The sequence below is a fragment of the Ranitomeya imitator genome, chromosome 10 (genome assembly GCF_032444005.1).
Source record: "Ranitomeya imitator isolate aRanImi1 chromosome 10, aRanImi1.pri, whole genome shotgun sequence".
NCBI classification, from domain to species: domain Eukaryota; kingdom Metazoa; phylum Chordata; class Amphibia; order Anura; family Dendrobatidae; genus Ranitomeya; species Ranitomeya imitator.
This window is the reverse complement of record NC_091291.1, coordinates 97,309,032-97,324,884: the sequence shown is the minus strand read 5'-3', so window position 1 is coordinate 97,324,884 and position 15,853 is coordinate 97,309,032. Positions and strand designations below refer to the sequence as shown.

The 15,853-nt window shown below is 45.0% G+C and overlaps 1 protein-coding gene across 2 annotated transcripts in view; it reads left to right on the top strand.

Moving 5' to 3' along the window:
• The first annotated feature begins 3,770 nt into the window (after window positions 1-3,770).
• LOC138651054 (myo-inositol 2-dehydrogenase-like) overlaps window positions 3,771-15,853 on the top strand; it is a 37,236-nt gene continuing 25,153 nt past the window's right edge. The window contains exons 1-3 of one of the 2 annotated variants that reach the window (XM_069740996.1): window positions 3,910-3,927; window positions 4,680-4,909; window positions 14,282-14,863. In XM_069740996.1, coding sequence (XP_069597097.1) covers window positions 3,922-3,927; window positions 4,680-4,909; window positions 14,282-14,863 — 818 coding nt within the window. In that variant the 5' untranslated portion in view covers window positions 3,910-3,921. Of the gene's footprint in view, window positions 4,910-14,281; window positions 14,864-15,853 lie in introns of both variants that reach the window. The other variant, XM_069740994.1, reaches the window with a different exon arrangement.

Genomic DNA, 15,853 nt, shown 5'->3' with positions numbered 1-15,853 from the left:
AAAGAAAAGAACACGGTCCCTACAGTCAAACATGGCGGAGGTTCCCTGATGTTTTGGGGTTGCTTTGCTGCCTCTGGCACTGGACTGCTTGACCGTGTGCATGACTACCAACAAATTTTGCAGCATAATGTAGGGCCCAGTGTGAGAAAGCTGGGTCTCCCTCAGAGGTCATGGGTCTTCCAGCAGGACAATGACCCAAAATACACTTCAAAAAGCACTAGAAAATGGTTTGAGAGAAAGCACTGGAGACGTCTAAGGTGGCCAGCAATGAGTCCAGACCTGAATCCCATAGAACACCTGTGGAGAGATCTAAAAATGGCAGTTTGGAGAAGGCACCCTTCAAATATCAGGGACCTGGAGCAGTTTGCCAAAGAAGAATGGTCTAAAATTCCAGCAGAGCATTGTAAGAAACTCATTGATGGTTACCGGAAGCGGTTGGTCGCAGTTATTTTGGCTAAAGGTTGTGCAACCAAGTATTAGGCTGAGGGTGCCAATACTTTTGTCTGGCCCATTTTTGGAGTTTTGTGTGAAATGATCAATGTTTTGCTTTTTGCTTCATTCTCTTTTGTGTTTTTTCATTTAAGACAAATTAAATGAAGATAATAATACCAAAGAATTTGTGTTTGCAATCATTTCCAGGAAGAAAATGAGTATTATCTGACAGAATTGCAGGGGTGTCAATACTTTTGACCATGACTGTACTGAGCCCGAGTGACGGGCGAGACACCACATGTACTCAGCCCGAGTGACGGGCGAGACACCACATGTATTGAGCCCGGGTGACGGTGAGACACCCCATGTACTGAGCCCGGGTGACGGTGAGACACCCCATGTACTGAGCCCGGGTGACACTGTAATATGTAAGTAACATCAGACTGTATTGTGGGGACCATTCACTTCTATGGGAGGGTGTTAAAGGGAACCTGTCACCCCCAAAATCGCGGGTGAGGTAGGCCCACCGGCATCAGGGGCTTATCTACAGCATTCTGGAATGCTGTAGATAAGCCCCCGATGTAACCTAAAAGATGAGAAAAAGACGTCATATTATACTCACCCAGGGGCGTTCCCGCTGTTGGTCCGGGTCCGGCGCCTCCCATCTTCATCAGATGACGTCCTCTTCTGGTCTTCACGCCGCAGCTCCGGCGCAGAGGTACTTTGCCTCCCTGTTGAGGGCAGAGCAAAGTACAGCAGTGCGCAGGCGCTGGGCCTCTCTGACTTTTCCCGGCGCCTGCCCAATGCAGTACTTTACTCTGCCCTCAACAGGACAGGCAAAGTACGCCTGCGCCGAAGCTGCGGCGTGAAGACCAGAAGAGAACGTCATCTAATGAAGATGGGAGGCGCCGGACCCAGACGAACAGCGGGACTGCCCCTGGGAGAGTATAATATAACGTCTTTTTCTCATGTTTTAGGATACATCAGGGGCTTATCTACAGCATTCCAGAATGCTGTAGATAAGCCCCTGATGCCGGTGGGCTTACCTCACCCGCGATTTTGGGGGTGACAGGTACCCTTTAAGGAGGAGGAGGAGGTGGTGAGCTGTGACATCTCCTATTGTGACTGTTGGATCTGGTTGCCGTGGTCTACCTTCCTGTGGTTGTTACATTGTATCCTCCGCTCACCTTTCGGGGTGTTGCGCTCCTCGTCCACTTGTCTCAGGAGATTCGGTTGAACGCTCGGTCCGGCGCTGACATCCTGCAATATAATGGAAATGGCGGCTGAAGCTGCAGCACCAGGAGACACCGGAGAACGGCAGGGACAGAGCGCTCTGTAGCCATGGACACATGCAGTATAGCACGCGGCTGCCGGTCATGTGACGCCTGCACTTTCACCAGAGGAGCGGCGCTATAGGTCAGAATATCAGAGTAGAAGCCTCGCTGTCTGATCACCGGATATTTCTGCGGGAGGATGGCGCTGATCCGCGCGGGCGACACCGGCACAAGCGACTGCGGACGCGGGAATCTCCCAGTGTGGATGGGACTCCGCTGAGGATGGGGGTCGTCTGCCGTTATCTGCTCCATCTGTGCCCAACAGAGAAGACAAACATGTCTGATAACTCTACAGGACCGCGACAGCTGCAGAACATCGCCCCCTCCCTGCAGAACATTGCCCCCTCCCTCCCTGCAGAACATCGCCCCCTCCCTCCCTGCAGAACATCGCCCCCCCTCCCTCCCTGCAGAACATCATCGCCCCCCGCTCCCTGCAGAACATCATCGCCCCCCCCTTCCTCCCTGCAGAACATCGCCCCCAGTCCTCTGTCCCTCATACTCACCTGTCAGCTGCCTGTCCCAGACACCGCGCGCACGCCGCCGCCGCCATCCCTCTGGCTCTGTCCCGCCGCAGCGCCTTCTTCCTGAGTGAGCGGTCATGTGATACTGCTCAATAAGGTCATGAATATGCGCATATTCATGACCTTAATGACCGGTACCATGTGACCGCTCACTCAGGACGCGCTACAGACGGTGAGAACAGGCATCGCTGGAGGCTGGAGCAGGTGAGTATCGTCTTCAAGGAGGGTGGGTGGGACGCGGAGGCGGGGGGGCGGGTTGCGGTCAGTCGCGTTTGTGACCTGGGGGCCAGGACTAAAAAAAAAAAAAAAAAGAAAAAAAAATCCTTGCTCAGGTGCCGCCCCCCGCAATGTCGCCGCCCTAGGCACGTGCCCTCTAGTGCCTAGTGGCAAATACAGCCCTGTATCTACACCAAAATAGTATCAATAAAAGCGTCAGATCGGCACGCAAAAGATAAGCCCTCACCCAGGCCGAGATCACAAAAAATGGAGATGCTACAGGTATCGGAAAATGGTGCCACTTTGTGTTTTTTTTTTGTTTTTTTTTTACAAACTTTGAATTTTTTTTCCACCACTTAAATAAAAAAGAACCTAGACATTTTTGGTGTCTACGAACTGGTAATGACTTGGAGAATCATAATGGCAGGTCAGTATTAGCATTTAGTGAACATGGTAAAAAAATTTCCAAACAAAACAATTGTGGAATTGCACTTTTTTTTACAATTTCACCGCACATTAAATTTTTTTTCCCGTTTTCCAGTACACGATATGGTAAAATCTATGCCGCAGTACAAAAGTACTACTCGTCCCGCAAAAAAACAAGTCCTCACATGGCCATATTGACGGAAAAATAAAAACAGTTATGGCTCTGGGAAGAAGGGGAGCGAAAATGGAAACGCAAAAACGGTCATTAAGGGGTTAGGAAGCTGTATGAGTTTACATTTCTGGAAAAATCACGTAGGGAACAGATTCGGGGCCCAATGTGGCCCCCGGAAATGTCGGTTTATAAGCGAAAAGCATTGTGTAAGACATTATACCACCGCCTGTCTTCTTAGCTCCTGGTCACATATACCAATTTTTATGCCCAAAAAATGCAGCTTTTTACAGCAGCAGTAAAATAAATGACATTTCTAATTTCACACAGTGCATTTTTTTACTTGCATTTTTTTTAAACACATTTCACTTCTATCGATGCCTTTTTGAACATTCAATGGAAGGCATAAAAAAACACATAAAAATGCAATAAAAACTAAGTAAAAAAATGCTTGAAATGTACGCAGCATTTCTCTGTGAGGTTTTCATGCGGAAAAAAAATGCTGCTCTGTGTGAATCTCTCTGCACCCGCCAGTCTGTACGTATCTATCAGACACTCAGCGCTGCAATGCGATCCGCCACCGCTAGATGCCGCTGGTCGCTAATTCTAAAAAAAAAAAAACTTCCGCGCAACTCTATGCTCCTCTTTCACTTCCGGTTCATATAAAGTTCCGTTTCCGGATCAGCTAAGTTGTTGAGCAGTAAACTCGCTGGAAGTCTTGGAACTGTGTGCGGGGGAAGACATTAGGGGCTGCACCTCCCGGTGATAGCGTAGTAGGCAGTCCGTGGAGCTCCTGTATACAATTTATATGCCTATGTAGAAAATGGTGGTAAGGGAGGGGGCAGGGTATATGTATAGTATGGCACTGAATGGTGACAGAGCTGCATACACACCCGTGGGAACTGTAGGGTTAATATAATTTATCACCATAGTGACCTGTATATTATAGGAGCGACTATAGGGTTAATCTCAATTATCACCATGGTGACCTGTATAGTATAGGAGCCATGAAAGGGTTAAGCTAATCATTTATCACCATGGTGACCTGTAGATTATGGGAGTGATAGGGTTGATCTCATCGCCGTGGTAACCTGTATGTTATAGCCGCTGCCCTTCTTCCCCCCCCCCCAATGATCAGTGGCTGGATAGAGTAGTGTATCAAGGTATTAGTCATTGTAATATATGATCGAAATTTATATAATTTAGTGCAAAATCTAGAATTTTTATGAAAAAAACAAAAACCCAAATATTTACTGCAAAAACAAAAACCCAAATATTTACTGCAATGCTCTGAGGGCGCGGGGACCTGTGATCACGTGGGGGTGATGTAAACCTACAGGAGGGGCTGATTTATTCTAGTGAGGGTTTTATGGAACAATAAGTATAATGTGAATGATGTCATTTCTTGAGGAATTGGGGCGACGATGAGCAGGGATTATTTCCTGTAGCTGAGATATGACAAGGCAGCATCAGAAAGTAGCCGGAGACCCCTGTACCGACATATCTTGGACTCTGCCGTGCTCTGAACTTCTCTAGTCTTTGGTTTTTTTTTTTTTCTTTTTTGTCATGGGACGGAAAAAGAAAACGCTGCACGACTACGCCGCGGAGTTCACGGACTTGGCGGTGAGGAGACACGTGATAGAACATGATGATACGGGAGAGACATCGGTGGTGGAGACTCTGTACTGTAAATCCTGCGAGCTGCCCATGCGGGTGAGACGGGATCGCATTTTGGAGCATTTGGCCTCAGGAAGGCATTATAGGAACCGGAGACTGATCAAGCAGCACTGGAACCGTGCCCCTGTGCTGGTGTAAGTAAAAAAAATGGCTGCAAGTCATCAACTATAAGGCCACGGGCACATGTTTAGTATTTTGTCAGCATTTTATACCAGTATTTGTAAGCCAAAATCAGGAGTGGATGATAAATACAGAAGTGGTGACGTGTTTCTATTATGCTTTTCCTCCTGATTTTGGCTTACAAATTCTGATGTAAAATACTGACCAAATATTGATAGTGTGAACATGGCCTAAAGTACAAATATGGCTACTTTACAACTAAATAAATATACAGTTTATAATAGTTAAGGTTGAAAATAGACCCAAGTCCATCAGATTTAAACTAGAATGTAACATGTTGATCCAGAGAAAGACAAAACCCCCATGAGGCATACGCTAATTTCCTCATATTAGGGGGAAATTCCTTCTATTTTGTGTATAACAATAAGGCTGGTTCCCTGGATCAGCATCTCATCACAGAACCTAGTACCCATGACCTGTAGTATTATATGTATCAAGAAAGGCAACCCAGCCTCTTTATACTTTGTTTAGTGAATCAGCAATGACAACATCATGTAGCAGAGAGTTACATAATCTTACTGCTCATACAGTAAAGTATTACTGCCTGTGATAGAAAAACCTTTCCTCTGGAGTTAGAGGATGCCTCCTCATTGTCATCGTTGCAGGACTAGGTGTAAAAACATTATTAGAAAGATCTCTGTACTGTCCATTTAGAATACTCTTGCTAATACTTTACTTTTCTTATCCTTCTTTGGGTTGCTTCAGATTTTCTACTCCAGTCACATCATTTTTCATTGAGAATTCTTCTGGTAGTCAGTTGGAGTCACTCAGGATTGTACTGGCAGATGCTTTTTATTCCACATTGGGATGGATGTTTTCCCTAGATGTAGTATATCTATTGGTAATGTCTGGCATATACTGTGTAAATACCACTATAAAAGGGAATTTGTCAGTATGATGAACCCCCCTAAGCCATCTATATCGACATGCAGGCTACAGGAAGCTGAATAAAACGATTTCTTGATATGTGCAAACTGTTGTCTTATTCCATGTTTTTTTATGTAAGTAAATGAGCTGTTCAGGACTATGGGCCAGACATAGATCTCCCAGAGATTATTTTAAATGTAAGGAAGAGTAATCAATGTGATGTATAATGGTTACCACTGTGATGTGTAATGGCTGCTCTCTGATCTCACTGCAGAGCTGTGTGGGGTAATAACTGACACATCTGCCGCTTCCTCTCAGCTTCTATCTCACAGGCAGACAGAGTTGCAGTACATCAGAGCTGTGAGGGCTGCAGCTGCTAATGTGTTGGTTTGAAATAAAGCTCAGTTCTACTGTCCTGTGTTAGTTACTTGCCTCATACTGATAACTCTCACTTTTATTACAATTAAGCTCTGGAGGCAGACTCTCATGCAGATCAGTGTCTGGCCTATAGCCTGGAACAGCTCATTTAAATATAAGAAAAACATGGATTTCTCTGGAATAAGGCTAGTTTCACACTAGCGTTCGGCCGGGCTGCAGATGGCAGCCTTCTTCCTCCGTTAGGCCCCACTCTCTTCCTTCAGCTCCGCCTTCGTCTGCATGTGTCCTGCATACCCTATCTTTAACATTGGGTACGCAGGCAATACGGATGTATGCGGATGCCTCCACATGTGTCATTATGATGCTGTTCCCACCGCAACAAAATCCAACATGTTGCGTTCGACGCAGGTCAGCGCAGCGTCAAAATGACGCATGCGGAGGCATCCGCATACATCCGCATGGCCTGCATACCCAATGTTAAAGATAGGGTACACAGGACGCATGCAGACATAGGCGGAGCTGAAGGAAGAGGCGCGACAGTGGGCGGGGCTTAATGGAGGAAGAAGGCTTTCATCAGCAGCCCTGCCGAACGCTAGTGTGCAACCATCCTTAGACATCAGATCGCAGATATCAAGGTATCATTTTATTCAGCTTTCTATGACCTATATGCTCATAAACATGACTTAGGATCCTACTGACAGCTGTTCTTTTCAAATAGAGATAAAGGTGCTACGTCGGGGACAAAAATTCCCCGTTCTGCCGATCAGTACAGGTCACAGCTGTCAGACCCCCATTGATTAATAAGTTATCACCAGACCCATTTATAGGTAATTACTTGTTTTCTGCTGAAAAAAAAAAGACTTGGACCGCACATCCAAAAAAAATCATACTTTGGTCTAATGCCACTAGGCAAAATGTACAAACTGAACATGAGGTTCTTAATTTAACATTCTGATCAGACTCTGAGGCCCACTGCCACGTCATGGCGAATCTCTCATTGGTTCCTAACTTTTTGTAGCCTTAAAGGAGCGGTGCCATGAGCTGACCACCATCGCAGCCACAATGCACCAGCAGGGCGGGCAACCTGGTGCCTCATAGCATCCATGCTGCAAGACTGAGTCCCCATGACTCCAGGACACAAAGCCCCACAGGCACAAAACCAAAGCAGCAATGGCTTCCACGCAGTACTAACACCAAGTGAATGGAGCAGACAAACTCCCCTTCCACAAGCTGTCAGACTGAACAATGGCGAACATTGTTGCTGTGGTTTTGTGCGTGTGGGGGCTCAGTCTTGCAGCATGTGTTCTGTGCGGCACCAAGCCACATTCCTTTCAAGCTCCAAATAGGTTAGGACTTACTGAGAGACTTGCCGTGATGTGGCAGTGAGTTTCATACAGTCTGATCAGAATGTTAAACTAAGAACCTCATGTTCAGCTATACGTATTTTTGCCTGGCCCTGGCGGTATTAGATCAACAAATGATTTTTTTGAATGTGTGGTCCATGTCCTTTTTTCAGCAAGTAACTTGTTTTCACCCAACAATCCCTTTAATTTCTTGCAGTTTTCACACTGGCCTGTAGGTCATACAGAGATATATTTTGGTTGACTTCTATCTCTCCTAAAGGTACCTTCACACTGAGCGACTTAACAACGATATCGCTAGCGATCCGTGACGTTGCAGCGTCCTGGATAGCGATATCGTTGTGTTTGACACGCAGCAGCGATCTGGATCCTGCTGTGACATCGTTGGTCGGAGCAGAAAGGCCAGAACTTTATTTCGTCGCTGGATCTCCCACAGACTTCGCTGAATCGGCGTGTGTGACGCCGATCCAGCGATGTCTTCACTGGTAACCAGGGTAAACATCGCTTAGTAACCCAATGTTTACCCTGGTTACCATTGTAAATGTAAAAAAAAAAAAAACAGTACATACTTACATTCCGGTGTCTGTCCCCTCGCCGTCAGCTTCCCGCACTGACTGTGAGCGCCGGCCGGCTGTAAAGCACAGCGGTGATGTCACCGCTCTGCTTTACGGCCGGCCGGCGCTGAGACAGTGCAGGGAAGCTGAGGCCGGGTGACAGACCCCGGAATGTAAGTATGTAGTGTTTGTTACATTTACAATGGTAACCAGGGTAAACATCAGGTTACTAAGCGCGGCCCTGCGCTTAGTAACCCGATGGTTACCAGGGGACTTCGGCATCGTTGGTCGCTGGAGAGCTGTCTGTGAGACAGCTCTCCAACGACCATACAGCGACGAAACCGACGCTGCAGCGATCGGCATCGTTGTCTATATCGCTGCAGCATCGCTTAATGTGACGGTACCTTAACTCAGCCAAGCAATTCTGTGTTTTCTATGAGAAAGCTGCTGCCATAGTAATCTGGTAATACCTTACCTGTCCACCAAACAAAAGCTTCAATTTAGTTTATCAAATCCTTTTGTTCCCCGACATCTGTTGGGAGTCAGTCGAGAGGCCGCAATACACATTATGGTCTTCTGAAATGTGTGGGTTCGGCTGCCTTTTATCTAAATTGTACGGGAGCCTTTATATTGGTTACTCACACTTTCTGTTCTTTACAGAAGACTTTTCAGCATCTTCATTATCCTCACAGCCAGGATTATAATGGCAGATAATCCCATATACAGTAGATAACAATGGATCCACAATTCACCATACAGTTCATGCCCCCTTCATGGTGACCTTTTCCCAGATTAGACAATGCTCAGAAGGATTCTATGAAAAGATAGAGCCTAAATCAGTCTATTGGCGCTATGTGATCATTGTGACCGCGGGGTCCCGATGGGTTGCGATCCATAAGGAGCCTGCTAAAGGCCTCATGAGTAATGACTTCTAGGTTGATACTCATGTGAAACTCAGTCTTTGGCTCATAGGAAACAGTGATTTTTGCTATTTACTGTATTGTATTGATTTAAGTCCCCTATGAGGATTAAGAAAACAAAAATATTTAATAGATAAATATATGTATAAATGTTTCCAGTTTAAAAAATAAACATTTTAAAAATAAATATTGCTGCATCCGTAAAAGTCTTGCCTATTGAAATATGAAACTAATTAACCCATATGGTAAATTCCGTTAAACGAAAAAAAAATGTGTTGCTGGACCTTTCATAATAAATACTCTAAAGACCAACCTAAACATTGTACGTACCTCCAAATTGTGACAATAAAGACTTAATTGTGTCATGTGAAAGATAAGCAAATACACAACTCCATCAATAGAAAAATAAAAATATTTGTGAGTCCCAGAAAATGGCAATTTTTTCACCACTGAATGGGGATATCCTGGACTTAAAAAAAAAAAAAAAAAAGACCTGTTGTTGCTAACAGAGGTAACTACCTGTCTGTTGTGCCCGGACATTGACCGCTGCTGCCAGAGATTCAGCCAGGTATATCTTGTTCTTTAACTCTATGATGTTTCAGAGTAAACATACTTTGAAAATCCTGCCGGGGTGGGAGTGGGTTAAAGGAGTTATCTTTGGCGTTGGTTATTCTTTCCTATGGAGCTAAAAACTTAGGTAGTTTCTAACTACTTGCCTGTTCTACGCGGCATCAATCTATGCCGGTTCAGATAGGTAACATACCACTCTTGCCCGCGATTCACCTGTTTCTGGTGTTGTCACATCTACAGAACAGCTTCTTCTTTCTGCTCTGCTCTGTCGATAGGGCGTCACTGTGGATGTCATCCTGATTGACAGGCAGCTCCATGCTGCTAACACCCGGGAGTCGGCTGTCAATCAGCGTGATATCGGCATTGACCTTCTGTTGACAGAGCAGACCGGAAGAGAATGCTCTGTTCTCTTTAAGGTACCGTCACACATAACGATATCGTTAACGATATCGTTGCTTTTTGTGACGTAGCAACGATATCGTTAACGAAATCGTTATAAATCGTTATGTGTAACAGCGACCAACGATCAGGCCCCTGCTGGGAGATCGTTGGTCGCTGGGGAAAGTCCAGAACTTTATTTCGTCGCTGGACTTCCCGCTGACATCGCTGAATCGGCGTGTGTGACGCCGATCCAGCGATGTCTTCACTGGTAACCCGATGTTACCCTGATGGGCCGCGCTTAGTAACCCGATGTTTACCCTGGTTACCGTTGTAAATGTAAAAAAAACAAACACTACATACTTACATTCCGGTGTCTGGTCACGTCCCTCGCCTTCAGCTTCCCGCACTGACTGTGAGTGCCGGCTGGCCATAAAGCACAGCGGTGACGTCACCGCTTTGCTTTACGGCCGGCGCTCAGTCAGTGCGGGAAGCTGACGCCGGGGGACGTGACCAGACACCGGAATGTAAGTATGTAGTGTTTTTTACATTAACAATGGTAACCATGGTAAACATCGGGTTACTAAGCGCGGCCCTGCGCTTAGTAACCCGATGTTTACCCTGATTACCCGGGGACTTCGGGATCGTTGGTCGCTGGAGAGCTGTCTGTGTGACAGCTCTCCAGCGACCAAAAAGCGACGCTGCAGCAATCGACATCGTTGTCTAGATCGCTGCAGCGTCGCTAAATGTGACGGTACCTTTATGTGAGGTCAAGGGAAGCAGGAAAATCCACAGCTGAGCCAGGGGGGATCATCGCTGGCCAGAACAGGCAGGTAGTTAGCACCTACTGTACATCTTAGGCCCCTAGGGTAAAAATATCTAGTCATGGATAACCCCTTTCAATTAGACCTATTGTCTAGTGTGAAAATTGCATATATATACAGTGTATATATATATATTATCGGGTATTCTAGAATCTGTATGTAGTTTATTTACAAAGTTTTCAGAATAATGCAATTTACACACAGGATTCGTCCGGCCGGCCGTGAGCAATTAGCGAAGCGTGGTTCAAATTGCCACGTAGTTTATTGCACAGCCACGTAGTATGTAGCACAGCCCACGTAGTATATTGCCCAGCCACGTAGTATATTGCCCAGCCACGTAGTATGTAGCACAGCCCACGTAGTATATTGCCCAGCCACGTAGTATATAGCACAGACACGTAGTATATAGGACATACACATAGTATATTGCCCAGCCACGTAATATAGTGCTCAGCCATGTAGTATATAGCACAGACACATAGTATATTGCCCAGCCACGTAATATATTGCACAGCCACGTAGTATATTGCACAGCCACGTAGTATATAACACTGCCCATGCAGTATATAACACAGGCCATGTAGCATATAGCACAGCGATGTAGTATATTGCCCAGCCACGTAATATATACCACAGCCACGTAGTATATTGCACGGCCACGTAGTATATGGCACAGAGACGTAGTATATAACGTAATCCAGGCAGTATATAACACAGGCCACGTAGTATATAGCACAGGCCACGTAGTATATAGCACAGGCCACGTAGTATATAGCACAGGCCACGTAGTATATAGCACAGGACACGTAGTATATAGCACAGACACGTAGTATATAGCACAGACACGTAGTATATAGCACAGACACGTAGTATATAGCACAGACACGTAGTATATAGCACAGACACGTAGTATATAGCACAGACACGTAGCGAGACTGCAATGCACGGACTGGTCACCGGAGCGTCGCGAGGAGCGGGAAAGGCGCCGGAAGGTGAGTATATGATGATTTTTTTAAAATTATTTTTAACATTAGATCTTTTTACTATTGATGCTGCATAGACAGCATCAATAGTAAAAAGTTGGTCACACAGGGTTAATATCAGCGTTAGCGGAGTGCGTTACACCGCGGCATAATGCGGTCTGTTAACGCTGCCATTAACCCTTTGTGAGCGCTGACTGGAGGGGATTATGGAGCGGGCAATGACTGCGGGGAGTAAGGAGCGGCCATTTTGCCGCCGGACCGTGCCTGTCGCTGATTGGTCGTGGCCGTTTTGCCGCGACCAGTCAGCGACTTGGTGGAATTTCCGTCACAGACAGACAGACAGAAGGACAGACAGAAAGACGGAAGTGACCCTTAGACAATTATATAGTAGATATATATATATATATATATATATATATATATATATATATATATATATATATATATATATATATATACATACAGTTAGGTCCATATATATATTTGGACAGAGACAACATTTTTCTGATTTTGGTTATAGACATTACCACAATGAATTTTAACCATAACAATTCAGATGCAGTTGAAGTTCAGACTTTCAGCTTTCATTTGAGGGTATCCACGTTAAAATTGGATGAAGGGTTTAGGAGTTTCAGCTCCTTAACATGTGCCACCCTGTTTTTAAAGGGACCAAAAGTAATTGGACAATTGACTCCAAGGCTATTTCATGGACAGTTGTGGGCAATCCCTTCGTTATGTCATTCTCAATTAAGCAGATAAAAGGCCTGGAGTTGATTTGAGGTGTGGTACTTGCATTTGGAAGGTTTTGCTGTGAAGTAAACATGCGGTCAAAGGAGCTCTCCATGCAGGTGACACAAGCCATCCTTAAGCTGCGAAAACAGAAAAAAACCATCTGAGAAATTGCTACAATATTAGGAGTGGCAAAATCTACTGTTTGGTCCATCCTGAGAAAGAAAGAAAGCACTGGTGAACTCATCAATGCAAAAAGACATGGGCGCCCACGGAAGACAACAGTGGTGAATGATCGCAGAATAATCTCCATGGTGAAGAGAAACCCCATTCACAACAGCCAACCAAGTGAACCACACTCTCCAGGAGGTCGGCGTATCAATATCCAAAACTACCATAAAGAGAAGACTGCATGAAAGTAAATACAGAGGGTTCACTGCACGGTGCAAGCCACTCATAAGCATCAAGAATAAAAAGGCTAGACTGGACTTCGCTAAAAAAGCCAGCACAGTTCTGGAAGAACATTCTTTGGACAGATGAAACCAAGATCAACCTCTACCAGAATGATGGAAAGAGAAAAGTATGGCGAAGGCGTGGTACAGCTCATGATCCAAAGCATACCACATCATCTGTAAAACACGGCGGAGGCAGTGTGATGGCTTGGGCATGCATGGCTGCCAGTGGCACTGGGTCACTGGTGTTTATTGATGATGTGACACAGGACAGAAGCAGCCGAATGAATTCTGAGGTATTCAGAGCCGCCATACTGTGTGCTCAGATCCAGCCAAATGCAGCCAAACTGATTGGTCGTCGTTTCATACTACAGATGGATAATGACCCAAAACATAAAGCCAAAGCAACCCAGGAGTTTATTAAAGCAAAGAAGTGGAATATTCTTGAATGGCCAAGTCAGTCACCTGATCTCAACCCAATTGAGCCTGCATTTCACTTGTTAAAGACTAAACTTCAGACAGAAAGGCCCACAAACAAACAGCAACTGAAAACCAAAGCAGTGAAGGCCTGGCAGAGCATCAAAAAGGAGGAAACACAGCGTCTGGTGATGTCCATGAGTTCAAGACTTCAGGCAGTCATTGCCAACAAAGGGTTTTCAACCAAGCACTAAAAATGAACATTTTTTTTTAAATTATTGAATCTGTCCAATGACTTTTGGTCCCTTTAAAAACAGGGTGGCACATGTTAAGGAGCTGAAACTCCTCAACCCTTCATCCAATTTTAATGTAGATACCCTCAAATGAAAGCTGAAAGTCTGAACTTCAACTGCATCTGAATTGTTTTGTTTAAAAATCATTGTGGTAATGTCTATAACCAAGATTAGAAAAATGTTGTCTCTGTCCAAATATATATGGACCTAACTGTATATATATATATATATATATATATATATATATATATTGTTTTTATTCAATATAGATCATGAGATGAAAAAAAATCAAACATTTAAACAAAAATTATTTAAGATCAATACCTGGCTCAAGCAGGTCATTTTCTGACATTTAAATCAGCACTGACTGTATTACATGCTGGATTGTGGCAGAAAATCAGAATTCTGAATGGACCCTTGAGGTGACCGGAGTACGAGACAGAATGTAGCTTGCTCCAAGGTACAGACGATTGGATTGAAATATTTACTCATCTTGGCAATAGGAGTATGTGTTTTGGATCCTGCCATGTGCCGGCTTGTATTAGGATAGAGATGTGTATGTAGCACAGGCAGACCTTAATGTATCCTGCTTTTTTCTAGAACAACAGGCACAACCCACGTTGAGGACCTCTCCCTTCCTCTGGACTCGTCTTTTCAGCCTCAGCCCTCCTTTACACTGCAGGCCAGTTCTGTCAGCAATACCATCAGCACCAGTAATCCGGTGCTATTACCTCCGCTCCATCGTCACCAACAGTCCTCGTTTCCGGGTCACCCAAACATCAGTTCCACCACCAACATTATGTCTGGAAGAGAAGATTCAACGCCGTCTACCTCCTCCTCATTGCCGTCATCATTTGGAACAATCCATATCCAGCATCCGTCTATTTCCTCCAAGCACACCAACCAAAGGCACGTTATCTCAGAAGCCTCCAACAGCATTGTCCCAGGAGGGCTTTATAGCAGAGATGGTTCTCAGGAGGGTAATATTGGCCTGGCTGTCATAGGGGTGAGCTATGGTTGCCAGGCCTTGCTTCAAAGCATAGCAGAAGAAAGTGGCTGCCACCTCTACTACATCGTCGAAAATCAACGTTTGGCAGTGGAGACGGCTTTTAGTGAAGGACTCTTGGCCAAGACGCGAGTGCTGCAGGAGCAAGATGTGGACATTGTTCTTAGTGACCAAAGGTGAGAGTGAACCCTGTACATTCAGGATAGATTTATTATTATAAATACTTTGTGGCGTAATCTGCTAACAATTTTACCCTATAATTCGTTATTTACCGTATAAGGCTAGCTGTACGATTATACTTAGGTTTATCCAGAGTAAAAAAAAAATCTGCCACGGATCTAATAAAGAATAAAAGAATCCGTACTCATCTATTCTTTTCTCCAGCAATCTGACTCTGAACCTCCTGAGGTCTTTGTTTGCATATGGCCGGCACATGACCGCTGCATCCAGTGAGTGGCTGCAGCAGTCGTGTGCTGTATTAGTGGCATCACAGCTCCGTGATGGGAGCCATGATGCTAGTAATCTGGCAGATAATCCTTTTAGCCACTGATTGACCAAGTGATGGTTGTATTTAGCCGATGCTTGGCTTGTAGGGCCAGTGGAGGGTTAGCGCTGTTTTTTTTAAAAAAAAAAAAAAGGGGAGCAGTGTTCCTCTTGTGTTTCTATTACTTTCACCTCTGATCTGTTTCTGTTTTTTTAAATCAAACTTTGGTTTACACCTACCATTTTTATTCTGCAGTTGGTATAGTATACCTACTGTATTTATTCAATTCAATCAAAATAAACAGATCAATTTTAATGTGGTTGAAGTCCCAACAATCCAAAGAATCGCCGAGCCTCCGTCTGAATGACGTAATGGATTCTTTCTCCAGCAGTCTTATAGACAATGAATGGAGCAAAGGCCAAGTGTTTTCACCTTCACTCCAAGCAAGGCTGCAGAGCACTGTAATGCGGGCTCGGGGGTCTCTGTTCTTGGGATCCCTTGAGGCAGTGTTCCCCAACTCCGGTCCTCAAGAGCCACCAACAGGTCATGTTTTGAGGATTTCCTTAGTAATGCACAGGTGATAATTGCATCACCTGCACAGGCAAGCATTCACTTACCTGTGTAATACTAAGGAAATCCTCAAAACATGACCTGTTGGTGGCTCTTGGGGACCACTGCCTTG